Here is an 18,408-nt window from a genome sequence, read left to right as displayed (position 1 = left end):
TATCTTGTAGTTTGGCATTTCCCAGTGCTGGCTGCAGATAGCCGTGTACCTTACAGAGTGTGAAAGAATGACTTTGGGACTCTTGGGAGGATTTGATACTGACCTTTTTATTTTCCCTCACCAGCAACTGCGGAAGCTAGTACTTGAAATAATTCACAGAATACCAACCAATGAACATCTTCGTCCTCATACAAAAAATGTTCTGTCTGTGATGTTTCGCTTTTTAGAGGTAATCTTTGAGAATTTTTTGTTACTTAGCCGTATCTTGATTGTCAGTGCTTTTCTTATTGTGGAATCTAGTATTAGACAACTATTTCCCTTTTCACTAAAGTTCTGATTCACATGAGTAAAAATTTTCTTAAATCTGTTTTCCCCCCATTTTGCTGACCAAATTACTAAGAAGTAGTGTTAATTGAAGATGGTTTGTTTTGAGTCAGCAGGGAATTGACTACATATGGACTACATATGGTGGAAATCTTTGGAAAGGGCTGGGGAGGTAAACTCAGAGTTGCAAGGCTCTTTGACTTCGTGCTACTTTAGGCATAGTAGATGCTTATAAAGAGTTTCTCTGATTCTTCAGGTGAATCCATCTCGCACCTACCTGTTACGTTAGCCTCAAAAATTGTTTTCTTTCTGTTCTTAAACACGATATGTTTAGAATTTTGTTGTGTTTCTGGGCCCCTTGGAAGAGTGAGCTTTGGAGGGGATAGAGTTGGCTTCAGATCCAGCTCTAACTCATGTTGGCTGTATCATGTTAGCCATGTGGCTTACCTTCTCTGAGCACTAGTTTCCCATGGGTAAGATGGGGAAGACAACCCATTCCAAGAGTGTAAAGTGTTTAGTCAGTGGTCCAATAAAAACCTACTGGGTTTTTCTGACATTTTCAAGCACTGAAGAAGTGTCATTTGGACCACCAAGACCTTCGCTCATAGCGTGACTTGCCTTAAGTGCCATTTATCATCTGTGGGAGTATTACTTTCCAAAGCTTACTGGTGGGATGCCCTTCATGTGGTCCACCAAAGACCTCAGAAGCTTCTTATCTGAGATAATTATGTTCTGTGTTCCACAGATTGAATCTAAGTTGGCTGATGTAGGGTGTGTATGCAGAAAAATGCCTGGAAGATAGTCTATAATCTTTAGATTAAGATAACCTCAGAAGTATAACTCTTTTCTAAATGCTTTTTTTTAAAGACGGAAAATGAAGAGAATGTTCTTATTTGTCTAAGAATAATCATTGAGCTACACAAACAGTTCAGGCCGCCCATCACACAAGAAGTAAGTGTTTATCCGGATGGTATTTATAAAAGTGTGTCAACAGGTTTTTTTTTTCCTACCGTGTGGTTTATTTGCTCTCTTAGAATTGACAGGAGATGTGCTGCATTCAAGAAAAGGTTACTCTAAGTTTGGGGGAAATTCTTTACAGGTTTCACAGTGTCTTTTTTCTTGATAATGTTTACATGACAATTTGGCTGAATTTGTACATTTCTTTGAAATGCGGTAAACTACCAGACCGGCGGGGCTGTTTGGGTAATTCTGGTATTTACACATCTGGTGTGCTGAAAGGCTCCAGTCATTTTATGCCCTGCAGTGGTTTAAGATGTGGGTTCTGAAGTCAGAACTGGGTTGGAATCTCAGCCTAGTAATTAGTGGGTACTAACATTGTAAGTATCTAGCCTTTTGGAGCCTTTATTGTAAAATGAGGATTCTCACAGGACATATCCTCAAAAGGTTACTTGAAGAATTAAAAAAATTTTTTTGGAAACACATATAATTAGAATCTGTATATCCTGGCACACGTACTCTCCCACAAAGTGCCTGTTTTTAATATTCATTCTTTATTGATTCGAGTTGGATGTGGAAGAGTTCATAGTGGGCAGTAATTACGTTCATGTAACGAGAGTGGAGAATCCGTCAAAAATCGGGTCTTCTTTAAGGAAGTCACACAGGAGTAAAATATAAATGTAGCGACTGTGGGAAAACCTTTGATTCTGCGGTGACACCAGAGAACTCATACCCAGTTAAATATGTGGGTATGCAATAAATAGGGAAACATGCAGATTTAGTAGTACGCAAGACTTTCCATCTGGAGTCAGGATCCTTAGCAGACTTTTAGCGTATCAATAAACCCCCTGCTTTTCTAACTGCCTTTTGATTTTGCCTATCCAAAGGCCACTCAGTGATTGTTGGTTGAAGTCTTAAAGATGGATGAGAAGCCTCTTATCACCCTGAAGTATTTAAAGAATTAAATAACAAAAGTTAAAGTTCTTAAGAGTGATTGGTAACTGCGTAGTAGGCACTTGCCCTAATGATGATACTTTTTTCTGTTGGGAACCTTAGTAGCCTGTTGTAGATTATTGTGAAATTAAAAGAAGATGAAGTAGAATTCTTGTCATCTGAAAAAAAAAAAAAACTAATGTCTTTATTTCTGTTCTTTTTACTATGTATATTTTCTGTATAAATGTGATAGTATTTTGTGGCTTTTTTTTGTTTCCCAAAATCCAAAAAATCATACAAGGTATGATCACATCATACAAGGATGTTTTCCAATCATGAAAAGTCCTTTATAAAGGTAGTTCTTAATGGATGTGTAATAACTTGTCTTTCTTACAATGCCCTTGTGTTTGCATAATTAAGGTATTTTGGAATTTTTATTTTAGGACTGTTGGTGAGTATCTTGTGAGTATCAGGTTATTTCCTGGACTGTGTTTATAAGAGCTGGGTTATCCAGTCAAAGGTGTAAATGCTTTAATGCTTCTGATAGATACTGTCAGGTCGATTTCTGGAAAGGTCTGAGCAGTTAATGCTTTTCCTGGAAGTACAGGAGAGTCTCCCTCTTATTGGACTCTCTTGCGCGTGGTATAGCAGTACTTTCATAAAGGCAAAAAGTGGCATTTATTTTAATTTTCATTCCTTTGCCCTTCCTGAATTAGAAACTTTTTCTTTTTTTGTCTGTCTGTTCATGTCCATGGCATGTTTGTATTTTGAGTCTGACATTTTTCCTGCCTGGTTTATTAGTTCTTATATAGTGAGACTATTAACATTTTTATTACTATCAGCGTTTTCTGTTGATAAATATCTTCCTTACACTGTCTTTTTTAAATTTTATTTTTAGATTCATCATTTTTTGGATTTTGTGAAACAGATTTACAAGGAGCTTCCAAAAGTAGTGGTATGTTTTTAATATTGTTTGCCTCTGTTATTTATATTCACTTACTACTTCCTCATTCTGAGGGGAATTCGGAATAGTTGGGTTGAAGGAATAATGGGGGAAGGCTGGAGGCTGATTTTAGAATGAGGAGTAGTTAATGATGGTCAGAATGTAGGTTGATAAATCAGCCACTTAAAAGAAGAATTCTCCAGGCGCCTGGGTGGCTCAGTCAGTAAGCATCTGCCTTCGCCTCAGGTCATGATCACAGGGTCCTGGGATCGAGCCCCAGGTCAGGCTCCCTGCTTAGTGGGAGGCCCGCTTCTCCCTCTCCTCCGCCCTGCTTCTGTCCCCTCTCTCACTTTCTCTCTCTGTGTCGAATAAATAAAATCTTAAAAAAAAAAAAAAAAAAAGAATTCTCTTGCTTTCACAGTTTAATATGTTACTTTTGACATAAAAGCAATAATTTTATTTTAGAAATTAAAAAATAATAATAAATAAACAAGTACAACAAAACCCAAGGCAGATCATCCATTATTTTCTCACTTGTAAGAAACCATTGATGTTGAGGAGGGTGTGTGTGGGTTTTTGTTTTGTTGTGTTTTTTTGCCTCTATATTTTTCCTGCTTTTTAAAGTGGTTATACTCCTATTGTGACGGCTTTCTGGGGCAGAGGCGTACACTTTCAGCCTCCTTTTCAGTATCACTAGAATTCTTCCTGTATTGAAAGAAGTCTGTCTTAGTGATGTCAGGAGTGCGTGGAAGCGCGTGGTGTGTGTGAGGACGGGCTCTCCCTGCCCTAGTCTCACCTGGTAGCGCCACTGGGACCACTTTGGTATGTCCTCTAAATCACTTCTGCCAGCAGTCATAGTTCCTTTTTTTTTTTTTTTTAAAGATTTTATTTATTTGATTGACAGAGACACACTGAGAGAGGGAACAGAAGCGAGGTGAGTGAGAAAGGGAGAAGCAGGCTTCTCCCAGAGCAGGGAGCCTGACGGGGGCTTGATCCCAGGACTCTGGGATCATGACGGGACCTGAGCCAAAGGCAGATGCTTAACAACTGAGCCACCCAGGCGCCCCCTGGCAGTCACAGTTCTTAATGGCCCCTTAATTTCCTGTCCTATGCATGTACTGCGACTGTCTCCTTGGTGCAGGTTTTCCCAGTTTTCAGTTCCTAACTATCACAAGTAATCACAAGTATTGGTGTCCCATCCAAGTACTAACCAGGCCCGACCCTGCTTAGCTTCCGAGATCAGACGAGATCGGGCGCGTTCAGGGTGGTATGGCCGTAGACAAGTATTGGTAATCATTCTGTGTAAGTCTGTGCATATGTCAGAGTTTTTATTCTAAAGATTTTTTTTTTCTCCCCAAAGATTTATTTATTTGATAGAGAGAGAGAGGGAGAACAAGCAGGGGGGTGGGAGAGGGAGACGCAGGCTCCCCACTGAGCAGAGAGCCCCATGCGGGGCTCCATCCCAGGACCGTGGGATCGCGACCAGAGCCAAAGGCAGACGCTCAACGACTGAGCCACCCAGGCACCCTCTAAAGATTCTTTTTAAAGCTTTAAAAACAGTTTGTAAAAATTATCAAAGTAAAATGGACCCCTTGGGGCGCCTGGGTCGCTCAGTGGGTTAAAGCCTCTGCCTTCGGCTCGGGTCATGATCCCAGGGTCCTGGGATCGAGCCCCACATTGGGCTCTCTGCTCCGCAGGGAGCCTGTTTCCTCCTCTCTCTCTCTGCCTGCCTCTCTGCCTAGTTTCTCTCTGTCAGATATATATATTTTTTTAATTAAAATGGACCCCTTTTGGTATTTTGAGGATTTTAACCTCGGAATATATAAAACTTACGGTCTTATTTCATGTGAAGCCCAAATTTTGCATTGAGAACTAAGGATGGCAAGGAGGCCTTGGCTTTTAAAAATGTTGTCTGTCCTTTGCTTCGGTCCCTGCCTTTGAACTCTGTGGAGGAGACTGTTTGCAAGGTGGATTCAGTGGGGACTAGCTCCTAAGTTCCCACCACCAGAGAGATGGGCTGCCTTCTCCCCGCTTGCTGAGGTAGTCATGTAACATGTCACACATTTCAGCTTCTACCAGCTAGGAAAAAAAGGTAGAAAAGACTTTGGGCAGGTTTTTTTCCTCCACTGTTGGAGGTAGAGAATGTTGTCACTGTCGTGTTGTCTTCGTCCATAGAGAGGACCCCAGGTCGTATGGAATCAGTGTGACAGAAACGTGGACGACATTAGGTTTCTTCCACCACAGGTCAGGTGTGTTTTGCTGAGGAATATTGTGTCTGACTTGAGGAGGAATGATTTGTGTTTTCTTTATGCAGAACCGCTACTTCGAGAACCCTCAGGTGATCCCCGAGAACACAGTCCCTCCCCCGGAAATGGTTGGTATGATCACAACAATTGCTGTGAAAGTCAATCCAGAACGTGAGGACAGTGAGACCAGAACAGTAAGTTTTTTTTCAGGTGTTTTGTTTTGTTTTTATCCTTGTCTTCCTGTACTAGCTAGAGGAAAAGTATGACATACTGACTTTTTATGCATATCTTTAGTGTATTTTGGGGGTTTTTCTCCAAGTACCAGAGGCATTTAAGATAACACATGCATGCATCACTGATTGTCTGTGCAGCCTTGAGGTGCTGAACGGGACTGCTGCTCACCTTGGATGCAGAAATTAAATGGTAAAACCGTAGTGGAAATCCAGAATCACTTGTTGGAAAGACAGCTGCCCAGGTGGAGAGGCCTCCCCTCCATCCTTAGCTTTGACATTAACAAGGTCTCTTTAAGCTACACAGAGATTTCTAGCTCAGTACCTGAGAGCGTGGGCTCCAGGGGCAGAAGCTTGGGGACGATGTTCCAGCCCCACCACTCGGGCTTTCTAACTACAGCAAAGCACATAATTTTTGTTTTGGCCTTAATTTTCCCTCTCATTATCTGAAAAACCTTTCTTGTAGACTTTTGAAGAGAATGCTGGTATTGTCTGCAGGTAATAGGTCGTATTTGCACCCTCTGGCACGCAGATAGCCTGTATGGAGCAGTTACAACAACTGTGTTTCCAGGATTGAATTAAGAATTTCATCCGTATTTGTTTTACTGCAGTCATTTTGTAGAACGTTTCAGTTTGGGCTGGAATAAACAGGAATCTACATTTTGAATGAAGTCTTCATTCCTTTTCTCCTCCCGACTCAGAAACTTGTCTTCAGTTTCAGTCTTTGTGTTTCTTTTCTGGCTTGTCTGCTCCTGTCCGTTGTCCTTTGGTATTCGAGTCTCACATTTTCCTTACCTGCCCTGGGAGTTCTTATCTATTTAGACCATTCAACTTTTTCTTATATTTATCATAAACATTCTTTCTTTATAAATGTTTTTAAGTAAAACTGGGCAAATTTGTACTTTTCGCCGTTCTTTTGAGTTGGTTAATAGATACTAATTTAAAATCTCATCAAGTGATTTGAACGTCTTAAGTTTTGACAAATTTTCCTGGTATCTTAACTGTGGGTGATGGTGTTGGAAAATATAAAAACCCTTATATTATTAAATGATAGTTCTTTGTGCTTTGTTTTTAAAATGTTTGGGCTCTTTGACCACAGATACGTACAAAGCTGTGGCAATACTTTCTCTTTATTTCACGGGGGCGATGCTTAGTGGTGGGCCGTGTTATGTGCCATGGTGATAACTGTGGCCCTGCTTGCTTCTCTCTTCCAGCATTCCATCATTCCAAGAGGATCTCTTTCTCTGAAAGTGTTGGCAGAATTGCCCATTATTGTTGTTTTGATGTATCAGGTATGCGCGTTGCTCACCAGTGTCTTGGGTTTGGGGCTTCTTGTATTAAGACAAAGTTCACATCCAATTTTCTGTGCTAAATGGAAGATGTGTGGGGTGTCCATGTGCTAACTAATGTAATGAATTGTGGAGGTTTTTTTGCTGGGCCAACTTCTTTTGCCATAGCAGAGTGTAAGAGCATGAAACTCTGGTATGTTTGCTTTTAGCTCTACAAACTGAACATCCACAATGTCGTTGCTGAGTTTGTGCCCTTGATCATGAATACCATTGCAATTCAGGTATCTGCACAAGCCAGGTGAGATTTCTTCGGACAGAGACACGGCCGACCGCCACAGTTCTAGAATTCCAAGTAAAAATACCCTTGCTGTCGTCTTCCGTAAGACATAAATATTTTGAGTGATAAAATTTTGGTAAAAGGATAAGCAGTTCGGACTTCTTGAACTTGTATTTCCGTAATGATGTGAGTAGTTATTATCAGTTCCTTATTTTGAAAAGATGAGCTAGTACCTCAGGTTTGGGGGGCTTGTGAGTTTAGAACTATCGTTAGGGGTTACTGTGCTCACTCCCAACTGCGGGATATGAGACTTCCCACCTTTAAGCCCCATTCCTGCTGTGCCTTTCAGCATGAGTGCTACAAGGTTCTCTACCCCTTTTCCCTGTCACCCATCACCCTGCGTCACTGACCGTGTGAACTGTGCATATTCGTCTTTGAAGCCCCACTGAAGCTTTTTCCTCCAACTTACAGCATTCTCTTAAGACCTCTATCACTCACTCCACTGACCAGCCCCTCTGGCTCTGTGTCATTGGAGGACAAGATCTGAGGGTGAATCAGTCGTAACACTCTGCGTGGCCCTGACCAGGTCTTTCGTGGAATAGACAGTCCCCTGGTAGCATCTCCTGGCTGCGTGGGTCAGTCTGGCGTGGGCTCTGTGGGACGCCCGTCACGGCTGCTCTGCAGTGGCTTGGAGACCTGCTTGCTTCCTGCCTTTATACCCTTTGTGTTATTGGGACCTGCACACAAATGTAGAGTATTTACAGTCGGTGCTGGGTTCCGGTCTATGTATAAATCACACTTTTAGGGCTTAGTAATTACTGTAGGCTTTGATTAATACCGATATCACCTAAAGAGCTAAGAGCTAACGTTGTAAATTCTTTTCACTTCTCATCCAGGCAACATAAGCTTTACAACAAGGAGTTGTATGCTGACTTTATTGCTGCTCAGATTAAAACATTGTCATTTTTAGCTTATATCATCAGGATTTATCAGGTAAGTTCATTGACAAAATTTTAAGTCAAGTTGACGGAGATATAATGTCCATTCAGTAAAATTCACCTTTTATAGGTGTTCAGTTCTACAAATTGGCCGATGCATACAGTTAGTAACCACCAACACACCGAAATCGAGGGCATTTCAAAATTTCTTTTATACATTTACAGTCCCATTTTCCTCCTCAGTCCCTGGCAAACACGGACTTGTTTTTTGGCACCTAGTTTTTGCCTTTTCCAGAATGTCAGACCATTGAACCCCAGAGCTGATAGTGCATGTAACCTTGGGAGTGTGAATTCTTTCATCAGTCTTGATGCTTTATGTTTATTGGTGGTTAGCTGTCTTCGTCTGCTTAGGCTCCCTCACACAATACCATAGACTGGGTGGCTCGAACAACAAACATTTATTTTCTCACTGTTCTGGAAGTTGGGAAGGCCAAGATCGTGGTTCTAGCAGGGTTTGGTTTCTGGCAGGGACGCTCCTGCGCTGCAGGTGGCCGCCTTCGGGCTGTGTCCTCGCATGGGGAGGGGGAATGAGAGGGCGAGATGGCGGCTTCTCTTCCAAGGCCACAGTCCCGTTGGATTCAGGCCCTATACGTAAGACCTCCTTTAACCTTAACTTCCTGAAGACTCTGGTTTCCAGGTACAGTGACAGTGGGCGTGAGAGCGTCAACAGGAATTTGGGGGGCGGGGGACACAGCTGTGTGCAGTACTCCCCCATGTGGGTGCTCTGTGCTATGCTTATCCATTCACCAGGTGCTGAACATTTGGCTTGTTTCTAATTTTTCTTTTAAGGAGCTTTATCAGGATATAATTCACATATCAACTATACTGTTAGTTTATTCATAGTTTTGTATAAGTGTCACCAGCGTCCAGTTTTAGAACTGTGTCTTCACCCTAAAAAGAATCCCCGTCCTGGTCACCAGTGACGGTTCTCTTCCTACCCTCCCCAGTCCTGGCAACCACTGGTGTCCTCTTCCTCGACAGAAATGCCATTGCATTTCTGGCCATTGTTGATAGGTCCATTATAAGTAAACACTGGAACCCAGGCTTTCATGTGGGCCGACTTCTGTTGTTGGAAGTTGTGTGTTATAGCAAGTTTTGAGGAGAGATTAGAACTTTAAAAAATCATTCATAAGCCAGGGATAGAGGAGTTTGGGATCACCCTTTTGAGGAGTCTGAAGGGTGATTCTGTGTCTGTGTTTCCCCACTTGTAGTTGTTTTCTGTCCAGATTTCAGTCCAGAGAAAAACTTGGAAGAAAGAAGCGACACCTTATTTCTCATTAGTCAGATAACCTTTTTTTTTTTAAATTTTTTATTTTTTATAAACATATATTTTTATCCCCAGGGGTACAGGTCTGTGAATCACCAGGTTTACACACTTCACAGCACTCACCAAAGCACATACCCTCCCCAATGTCCATAATCCCACCCCCTTCTCCCAACCCCCCTCCCCCCAGCAACCCTCAGTTTGTTTTGTGAGATTAAGAGTCACTTATGAGTAAGGTTCTGGTGTAATTATAGTTATGTATAACAATGGAATTGTATTACAGTTATTTTTTTAAGGAAGAAACTTTATTTTCAGGAAAATAAAAACACATTACCAAATTGTTTAGGGTAAAAACTATCTTTTAAGACATTTGTGGGCACCTGGGTGATTCAGTGGGTTGAGCCTCTGTCCTCGGCTCAGGTCGTGGTCCCAGGGTCCTGGGATCGAGCCCCGCATTGGGCTCTCTGCTCGGTGGAGAGCCTGCTTCCTCCTCTCTCTGCCTGCCTCTCTGCCTACTTGTAATCTCTGTCTGTCAAATAAATAAATAAATAAATAAATAAATCTTTAAAAAAAATTCGTAACTCTTTTTGTCCCTTTTAAAAGGACTTTTGTCTAGATAATGGTAATAAGAGTATGGAACGTTTGGCTTTAAAAATCTGAATTAGGTACGCTATACATTTCAGTTAGCTTGCACTAATTGCCTTCTTTACACTCCTCAAAAGGAAACTGGTGAGAGCTTGTTCTGAGTTGAGGAAAGGTGTTTCTGGTGTCCTTCACAACTACATTAATGGGAGGACTGAGTAGATTATGTCCTATGAAAATTTTCAGTATTCTTCCTCCTTCCCACCAATAATGAAGTGATTCATGTTTATCGTTAAAAGCTGGGAAAGTGCAGAAAAGTCCAAAGAATTCTATAATCCCATTGTGTAAAAGGAACTACTATTAACATTGCTATACATTCTTCCACCGTGGCAGCGAGCACACACCTATGAAAACTTCCTGGATGATACATGTTTATTGGGATGACTACTCCATGAGGGTCCTAAGTGAACCACACTTAGTCTTACTGAAATTTTTTGAAATTTATAAAATTGGGGTTTGCCCCCCCAATCTATATCAGTGTAACCGTTGTTTTCCTCTTGTTTGCACAGGAGTTGGTGACCAAGTACTCCCAGCAGATGGTGAAAGGAATGTTACAGTTACTTTCAAATTGCCCCGCAGAGACTGCACACCTCAGAAAGGAGCTTCTGATCGCTGCAAAGCATATCCTCACCACGGAGCTAAGAAACCGTATGTCCACCCTATCTTGCGATGCTTGCGTGGGCCTATCTGCCTGTGGGACTGCAGACATCCCCTTGTTGGGCGGAGTCTTGAGTTTGCTGGGGTGTTTCAGGCTACGTGTGTGCTTTCTGTGCTGCTGTCTTGGGTTTGCTCTTTCCCCTTCTTTCTTGGCCTCATTCCCTCTGCACTGTTGGTCTGCCCCTCTCCTTTGCCTGCTGCGTCCAGGGTTCTCCCTGTATCTTCCCAACCATTCTCGTAATTCATGTGATGATTTCCTTAGCATAGCACATGTCCTTAGCATCTTGTGGTACTTCCCTGCCTTTTGGCTGCATATCTTTTGAAACTGCAAGGGGCTGTTTCCTTATTAACTCACACCTAACAGTCTTTAAAAGGTGAGAAGAAAAGAGTATTTTCTTTCTCCATAGTGTTAAAATGGATGGGTCCTCTTTTGTTTTTCTTTTTAAGATTTTATTTATTTATTTGTCAGGGATAGAGGGAGAGAGAGCGAGCGAGCACAGGCAGACGTAATGGCAGGCAGAGGCAGAGGGAGAAGCAGGCTCCCTGCCGAGCAAGGAGCCCGATGTGGGACTCGATCCCAGGACCCTGAGATCATGACCTGAGCCGAAGGCAGCTGCTCAACCAACTGAGCCACCCAGGCGTCCCGGATGGGTCCTCTTTTTATGCAGAAGATGATTACTTGCTTTTTGCTAATCTGACAATTAAACTTTTTAAAAGTCAGTTATTGATACATATATTTCAAAAATGTTTTGTATTTGCTATCTCCAAATCGTTATGTCAAAGTTACATCCAAATTGTTTTGAGGTGGTAATCCTTTTCCCCCGAGTAAGGATTCAATATTCAGTGTTTTATTTGCGTGGCTTGTAAATTGGAGTGTACGTAAAACAAAGATTGGGCTTTCTTACATAGTTCTTTAACGTCAAAGAAAAGGAATAGTTCGAATGCTAACTCATTTTAGCTCTATCCTGTTAAATACAGATTATAGTGATATTGCATATGGATATAATAAGTGGAATATAGACATTTTAAAAAACCCTTATTAAAAAAATGTAACACAGCAGAGTGCACAAAAGAAACATACGATTTTGCCAAAAATTATAGAACAAACGCGGGTGCACATCCCCCAGGGCGAGAAATCCAGCGTTCCCGGCACATGGACACCCCACGTGCCTCCAGGGCCGAGGGCCGTTGGAGTTGCTCCAGCCCTGGCTCCCTTGGCTGTGTGTGGCTTTTCTACATGTTCATCTCTGAACAGTATCGGCATGGGAGAATTTTTAGTGGAATTGGTTAAAATCTAATCGCTGCGATTCTCAGATTAACCATAGGCATTCCTGCCGTTCGAGTCACGAGGCTCTGGGAGGTTCTGCTGGGGAGCTGTGTAGCAGGAGGTTTCTACTTGTGAAATGTGGACAGATTAAAAAAACCTTTCCTGTGCTTATCAGATAATCGTGTTCCATCACCCACAGCCTGGCCCCGTAAGCTTCACAGCTCTGTTTTGGTCTTTAGGCTGTTCCAGAAAGATCAGTGTGTTTCCACGATGCTGTTCTCAGGGTTTGATCACGTCAGGCTTGTTGAATTCAGCTTTTAGAATCCCCCTCCCCCTCTTAAGCCTTTTCTACTGATTGGTTTGTTTGTTTGTTTGTTTTTTAAATATAAGATTTTATTTATTTGACAGAGAAAAAGAGACAGCCAGAGAGGAAACACAGGCGGGGGGAGTCAGAGAGGGAGAAGCAGGCTCTCCAGTGAGCAGGGAGCCTGACACAGGGCTCTATCGCAGGATCCTGGGATCACGACCTGAGCCCATGCAGACGCCTAACAACTGAGCCACCTGGGCGCCTCTGACTTTTTGTTTCTTTTTATGAGGATACTCTAGGATACTTTGTTTTGAAGGCCATAGTAGTTCTTGGACTAAGTGAGTGACATCATCACATCTCAAAAAAGGTTTTTATTTAAAGAAACAGAGAATCATCTTAAATGTTAGTATTATATATCGTGATATTATAAAATACCAAAAGAAATATGTTAATGGAGCTAAAACTTTAATATCCACTAGCTGTACTTTCTTTTGGCATCAAAACCATACCAAATGGTAACCCTTTGCACTAGTACTAAAAAGCAGTGGTTTGAGAAAACCTAGCTGTTCAACAGCGTAACCCATTTTTCTGAGATTCTGATTCTAGGTTACGGAGGGAATCTGGGAAACTAGTGCCGCACAGCTTAATTTCTTATGACTTCCTCCTTGCTCGCTTGGCTGATCCCTAGCCAGCCCGCCAGCAGGTGGTGCCTGAGTCCTTGTCATCTTTCCTTCTGTGCCTCCTTCCTCTGGGCTACCCACTGGGGACATCCCAAGCATGTTCCCTTCTCTGACTTCAGACGGTTTGCTGATCGCTTCTTGAATTTTGCCACTTCTCCCTGTGCTGCCTCACTTTGGGAATTACCCGGAGATATGCATTTCTTCTCTCCAGTGCCCACACTTCTTTTGACCCAGAATAGCTATTAGCTGGTGGAGGAGGTACGGTAGTCAATTGATTGAAGCTGGCCACGATGTCAGGCTTGTTCCAGAATCAGAACATCCTTTGGATATTTGTGGCCAGAGTTCGCTGGGGGAGTGTGGAGGAGAGGCCTAAAAAATGCAGGTTGCTGTCCTGTCTGCATATCCTTAGAGCTGTGATTTGTCCCTGAGTGAAGATCCCCTCTGAGATCCACAGGCTTGGTGGGGGGGGGGCGGGGGCGGGGCGGTGTGGCCAGGAGGTTTGGTGATGATTCCATCTGCAGGATTAGACAGAACCTCCGTGAGTTCCTTGTTCCCATCACCGAGGAGTGGGGACTCCTGACCTGGACCCCATGTCTAGAAGAACCCTGTAAAATTTTTAGATTTTTGTAGTTTATTTAGAGAAATACCCTTACTGCTCCATAATGAGTAAGTATAAAAGGTTTAAGAAGGAGGACTTCGGGGCAGTGAGTAAAGGGGCATTTAGAAGGTGCTACCCCTCTTCTCCAGACAGTCCTGGGTGGATTGTGGCAGTTTTTTTTTGTTTGTTCTTTCCAAATAAGACTTTTTTGTTTTTTAAAATTTTACGTGATCTCTGCACCCAGCCTCGAACTCACAACCCTAAGACCAGGCGTCTCATGTTCTTCCACCTGAGCCGGCCAGGTGCCCTGCTGGTGACATGTTTTAAGGATGGTGGGATGGGCCTCCAGCGAAGCACTGGGAGCAGATTCTCTGCCAAGGAACAGGAAGCTTACTTTTTCTTATTCATTCTCTGATAGTGAATATGATCCTATCTGCACCTTTGCCAGCAGATGGCTTGGATGGCCCGGCAGAGCCAGTGTCTCGGACTGAAATACAGCATGTGTGGTTTTCTCCTCCCCACGCTTTCCCAAATCTAGATTGCCATTGCCTGTAGGCTCCTGTGTTATTGGTGTAACTGGTGACATGTGCAATGGATATTTGTGTTCTAGAGTTCATTCCTTGCATGGACAAGCTGTTTGATGAGTCCATACTCATTGGATCAGGATACACTGCTCGAGAGACTCTCAGGTATGGTATTAAACGTACATATCTATTGACAAAAAGCGGTGGGGGGGCAGTGAGCTGTGGCACTTGGTGTTATGAATATTTTAACAGATGGAGGCTTGACTCTCCCTTTGGATTTAGAATTGCAGGAAATTTGAAATGCCTTACGTTGGTTTTTGTGCCTTAGCTTAGAGGGAGAAGTCAGAATAATTATCTTGATTTAAATTGTAGGTAAAACTATATCTAACTTAGGTTAGTTTTTCTGTTGTTGTTTCTGGTTTGTTTGTTTGTTTGTTTGTTTGTTTTTTTTTGCTTTTTTGTTTTTTATGTAACAAGTATTTCTCTTCATTATGAAAGAATATTTAATAACTCAAGAAGCAAGAAGGAAAGGAAACCTTTCAGTTCTGCACAAGGAATTCAAGTAACATGGATAATATTTTGGTGTATTTCCTTCTAGCTTTGTTTTTTATGCATTTTATAGAATAAATGTAGTTATGATCACATTTATTGTTTCTAAAGGAGGAAGTTAATATTTTACCATGTTTTACAATGTAAAATGAAGCCATGTTAGTAATTTTTTGGTTTTAATATGGGAGGTGTGATAGATCTTTTGAAAAATATGCAGAACACTTTGAATATGATGTAGACTATTTACTGCATTTTCCATATAAAATAGTCACAAATCTAAAGACCCTGGCTTCCGTGGAACCTTGGCACTTGCCACTCAGGGCCTTTGTCTTTCCAGTTTCCTCCTTCTGGATATTTCCCTGGCTCTTTGCCTGTGGCCATTTTGTCCTTAAGGTTTCAGCATCAGTGTGACCTTTTCAGAGGGGCTTTGCCTCCTCCCCCGCAAGTGGCTTCCCCTCTGGTTTCTGCCCCCGACGAGTGGCTCCCCCTCTGATCTCTGTCCCAGGGCGTTCTCACATCTCCTAGAGCACTTACCGTGCAGTTCATCCTGGTGTGTTTCCCCTCCTGTGAAGAAGCTTCCTGAGGGCAGGGGCTCGGTTACTTTGGTCTCTGGTATCCTAGTGTCTAGCTCATGGCTGGCACGTGGCAGATGTCTAGACCTTGAGTCAGAGAAAGTTCTCAGTAGCCCAGATATTCCTTGTTCTGTCTCTATAAAATGGTCCTAGTATATAAGGTGTTAGTTGACACACACTGTTTATCTTTGAATAACAAAACAACCCGCTTAGTGTGTGATCGAGCTGGTGGTTATTCCTGCCCATGTACTGTATGTGTCCTTGTGAGTACGACATGCAAGAACTTGGAAGTAAAGATTTAGGCACCAAGACCAGACTTGAGCCTTGTGGTCGTCTAGCTGGGAAGCCGGAACCATAGAACGCCCGTGCCCAGGTGCACTGCCCCCATGTGCCTGCACAGGTGGCCCCGTGGGCCTGTGACCCGCCTACTAGCAGAGTCTCTGTCCACAGGCCCCTTGCCTACAGCACGTTGGCTGATCTCGTGCACCACGTCCGTCAGCACCTGCCCCTCAGCGACCTCTCCCTCGCCGTCCAGCTCTTTGCCAAGAACATAGATGACGAGTCTCTGCCCAGCAGCATCCAGACCATGTCGTGCAAGCTGCTGCTGAACCTGGTGGATTGTATCCGCTCCAAGAGCGAGCAGGAAAGCGGCAACGGGAGAGACGTCTTAATGCGGATGCTGGAGGTACCGGTTCTCCCGAGGGGCGGTGACATCCTGCGCTTGTGTCCCACCCATGGCTAAACTTGTTCCAGGGCTTTGCTGACAAGTTTTTGCTGCCAGCAGATTGCCCAGCTGGATCCCTGGGGTCAGACCACCCGGCTTCAAATCCCCACTCTCTATTAACTAGCCAAGTGTCCTTGGGCAAGATGCTTAGCTTCTCTGTGCCCGCCTACTCATGTGACCAGGGATAATCACAGGGTCTGGCTCCCAGGATATTTGTCGTGAGAGATAAGAAAATAATACATGGTTGCTCTCAGCACGCCTCCTGGCAAGTACTTAGAAGAGGTATTTCTGGGACACTGCGTAGCCACGGGCTGGGTTCACTGCGAACACTGGCAAGGCACCCAGTTAGGGGTGTGGGTGCGGAGGAGAGTGTAATTGCCAAGGCCAGTGGGCGATAGCGTGGGTTTTGGAGTAGTCTGGACCACGTCCAGGCTTACCAACAAGTTCCCCAGCTTTTCTGAGCCAGATTCTTCGTGGCGACAGTGGCCATAGTGATGCCACTGCGGTTACCGTTGGGGAAAAGAGCGTGCTTCTCTTCCTTTCACATGAAGCAGATTCTTCTGTCTTCTGAAAGGGTTGTTGGCCTGTCGAAGAGGAATGATTTTTATCTTTCTCACCACTTTCTCTTCCTGATAGGTCTTTGTTCTGAAATTCCACACCATCGCCCGGTACCAGCTCTCTGCCATTTTTAAGAAGTGCAAGCCTCAGTCAGAACTCGGAGCTGTGGAGGCAGCCCTGCCCGGGGTGCCCACCGCCCCTGCGGCCCCCGGCCCTGCCCCCTCCCCTGCACCTGTTCCTGCCCCCGCCCCGCCTCCGCCCCCCACCCCTGCCACCCCTGTGACCCCAGCCCCTGTGCCTCCCTTTGAAAAACAAGGAGAAAAGGATAAGGAGGACAAGCAGACATTCCAGGTCACAGATTGTCGAAGTTTGGTAAAAACCCTGGTCTGCGGCGTCAAGACAATCACTTGGGGCATAACGTCCTGTAAAGCACCTGGTGGTAATTCCGCTCTTGAATTATTTAGACATGATGCTTTCCACAGAGTGGGTTTATTCCCAGTAACTGATTGTGCTCTCTCTCTTCCAGAAGCTCAGTTCATTCCCAACAAGCAGTTACAGCCCAAAGAGACCCAAATTTACATAAAACTTGTGAAATATGCAATGCAGGCTCTAGATATTTATCAGGTAAGGCAGTGCCCGCCAGCCAGACTCCCAGGTGTGGAGGAGAATGGCCAGTGATGGAAGGGGTCTTCAGAGTCTCATCTGTCGATAGTTTGGCTGGCTGCCAGTATTTGAAGCCCTGGGTTTGCTTCTGTTCAGTAGCACAGCACTGGGTTAACGGGGACAAGTCTGGCTTGGATCAGTGTGTGGGCTCTGTGGGCCAGTGGTTGGTGTACACAGTCGGCAGTAGAAACAAGATGGAAGTTCACTAAATGTGTTTCTGTTTGGAACCCTTCACAAAGCTTTTTTGATTATTTTAAATATTTTCCAAAATTAAGCTGAGAATAGTGAATGAAAAGATGCGATGGGGCATTGATTATCTAATTGAAATTTTCTCTTTTAAATATATAATATGTAGCTAATCTATTTATGGAGTACATTCAGAGATGGCTGGTTTTAATGTCCATGGGTTTTCTCCCTGTGCTAGGTCCAGATAGCAGGAAATGGACAAACATACATTCGAGTAGCTAACTGCCAGACCGTCCGAATGAAGGAAGAGAAGGAGGTGTTGGAACACTTCGCCGGCGTGTTCACAATGATGAATCCCCTAACATTTAAGGAGATCTTTCAAACAACAGTCCCTTATATGGTGGAAAGAATCTCAAAAAATTATGCTCTTCAGGTATAAAACTCCTTTTTCGTATGTTTTAAACATTAAATTTATCTCTGTGTTGAGTACTTGGCATTCTGTTTATTTTGAGGGTTTTCTAAATATGCCTAAGGATGTGCTCATAGAACAAAAGATTTAGTTTTTGAAAGACAGTGCATGGGCGCATGTGTGAATGGGGGTTGCGGGGGTAGGTATGGTGCAGAGGGAAAGGGACAATCTCAAGCAGACTTGGAGAACCCAGTGCAGGGGCTCGATCTCCGGACCCTGAGGTCATGACCTGAGCTGAAATCAAGACTCGGACAGCTAACCAACTAGAGAGATATTGGGGTACAGTATTAAAGTTATTTTTGGGGGTGCCTAGGTGGCTCTGTAGGTTGATTTTCTGCCTTCGGCTCAGGTCGTGATCCCAGGGTCCTGGGATGGAGCCTTGTGTTGGGCTCCCTGATCAGTGGAAAGCCTGCTTCTCCCTCCCCCTCTGCCATTCTCCCCTCTCATGCTCAGTCTCTGTCTCTCTCTCAAATGACAGACACACAGCAAGAGAGGGAACACAAGCAGAGGGAGTGGGGGAGGGAGAAGCAGGCTTCCTCGATCCCAGGATC

The 18,408-nt window shown here is 43.7% G+C and overlaps 1 protein-coding gene across 12 annotated transcripts in view; it reads left to right on the top strand.

The window, feature by feature from the left end:
* LOC101670429 (transformation/transcription domain associated protein) overlaps positions 1 to 18,408 on the top strand; it is a 113,456-nt gene that overhangs the window by 9,560 nt on the left and 85,488 nt on the right. For 10 of the 12 annotated variants that reach the window (XM_045075099.1, XM_045075106.1, XM_045075108.1 and 7 more), the window contains exons 5-17: positions 125 to 229; positions 1,192 to 1,275; positions 3,113 to 3,169; positions 5,472 to 5,597; positions 6,848 to 6,925; positions 7,132 to 7,220; positions 8,096 to 8,192; positions 10,613 to 10,751; positions 14,223 to 14,301; positions 15,708 to 15,942; positions 16,618 to 16,978; positions 17,066 to 17,163; positions 17,627 to 17,821. In XM_045075099.1, the coding sequence (XP_044931034.1) occupies positions 125 to 229; positions 1,192 to 1,275; positions 3,113 to 3,169; positions 5,472 to 5,597; positions 6,848 to 6,925; positions 7,132 to 7,220; positions 8,096 to 8,192; positions 10,613 to 10,751; positions 14,223 to 14,301; positions 15,708 to 15,942; positions 16,618 to 16,978; positions 17,066 to 17,163; positions 17,627 to 17,821 (1,743 nt within the window). The remainder of the gene's footprint in view (positions 1 to 124; positions 230 to 1,191; positions 1,276 to 3,112; positions 3,170 to 5,471; positions 5,598 to 6,847; positions 6,926 to 7,131; positions 7,221 to 8,095; positions 8,193 to 10,612; positions 10,752 to 14,222; positions 14,302 to 15,707; positions 15,943 to 16,617; positions 16,979 to 17,065; positions 17,164 to 17,626; positions 17,822 to 18,408) is intronic. The other 2 variants (XM_045075105.1, XM_045075098.1) reach the window with 1 other exon arrangement.

The sequence above is a fragment of the Mustela putorius genome, unplaced genomic scaffold (assembly GCF_011764305.1).
Source record: "Mustela putorius furo isolate JIRA1106 unplaced genomic scaffold, ASM1176430v1.1 tig00000139_pilon_pilon_pilon, whole genome shotgun sequence".
Classification (NCBI taxonomy): domain Eukaryota; kingdom Metazoa; phylum Chordata; class Mammalia; order Carnivora; family Mustelidae; genus Mustela; species Mustela putorius.
This window is presented reverse-complemented; position numbering and strand designations above follow the sequence as displayed.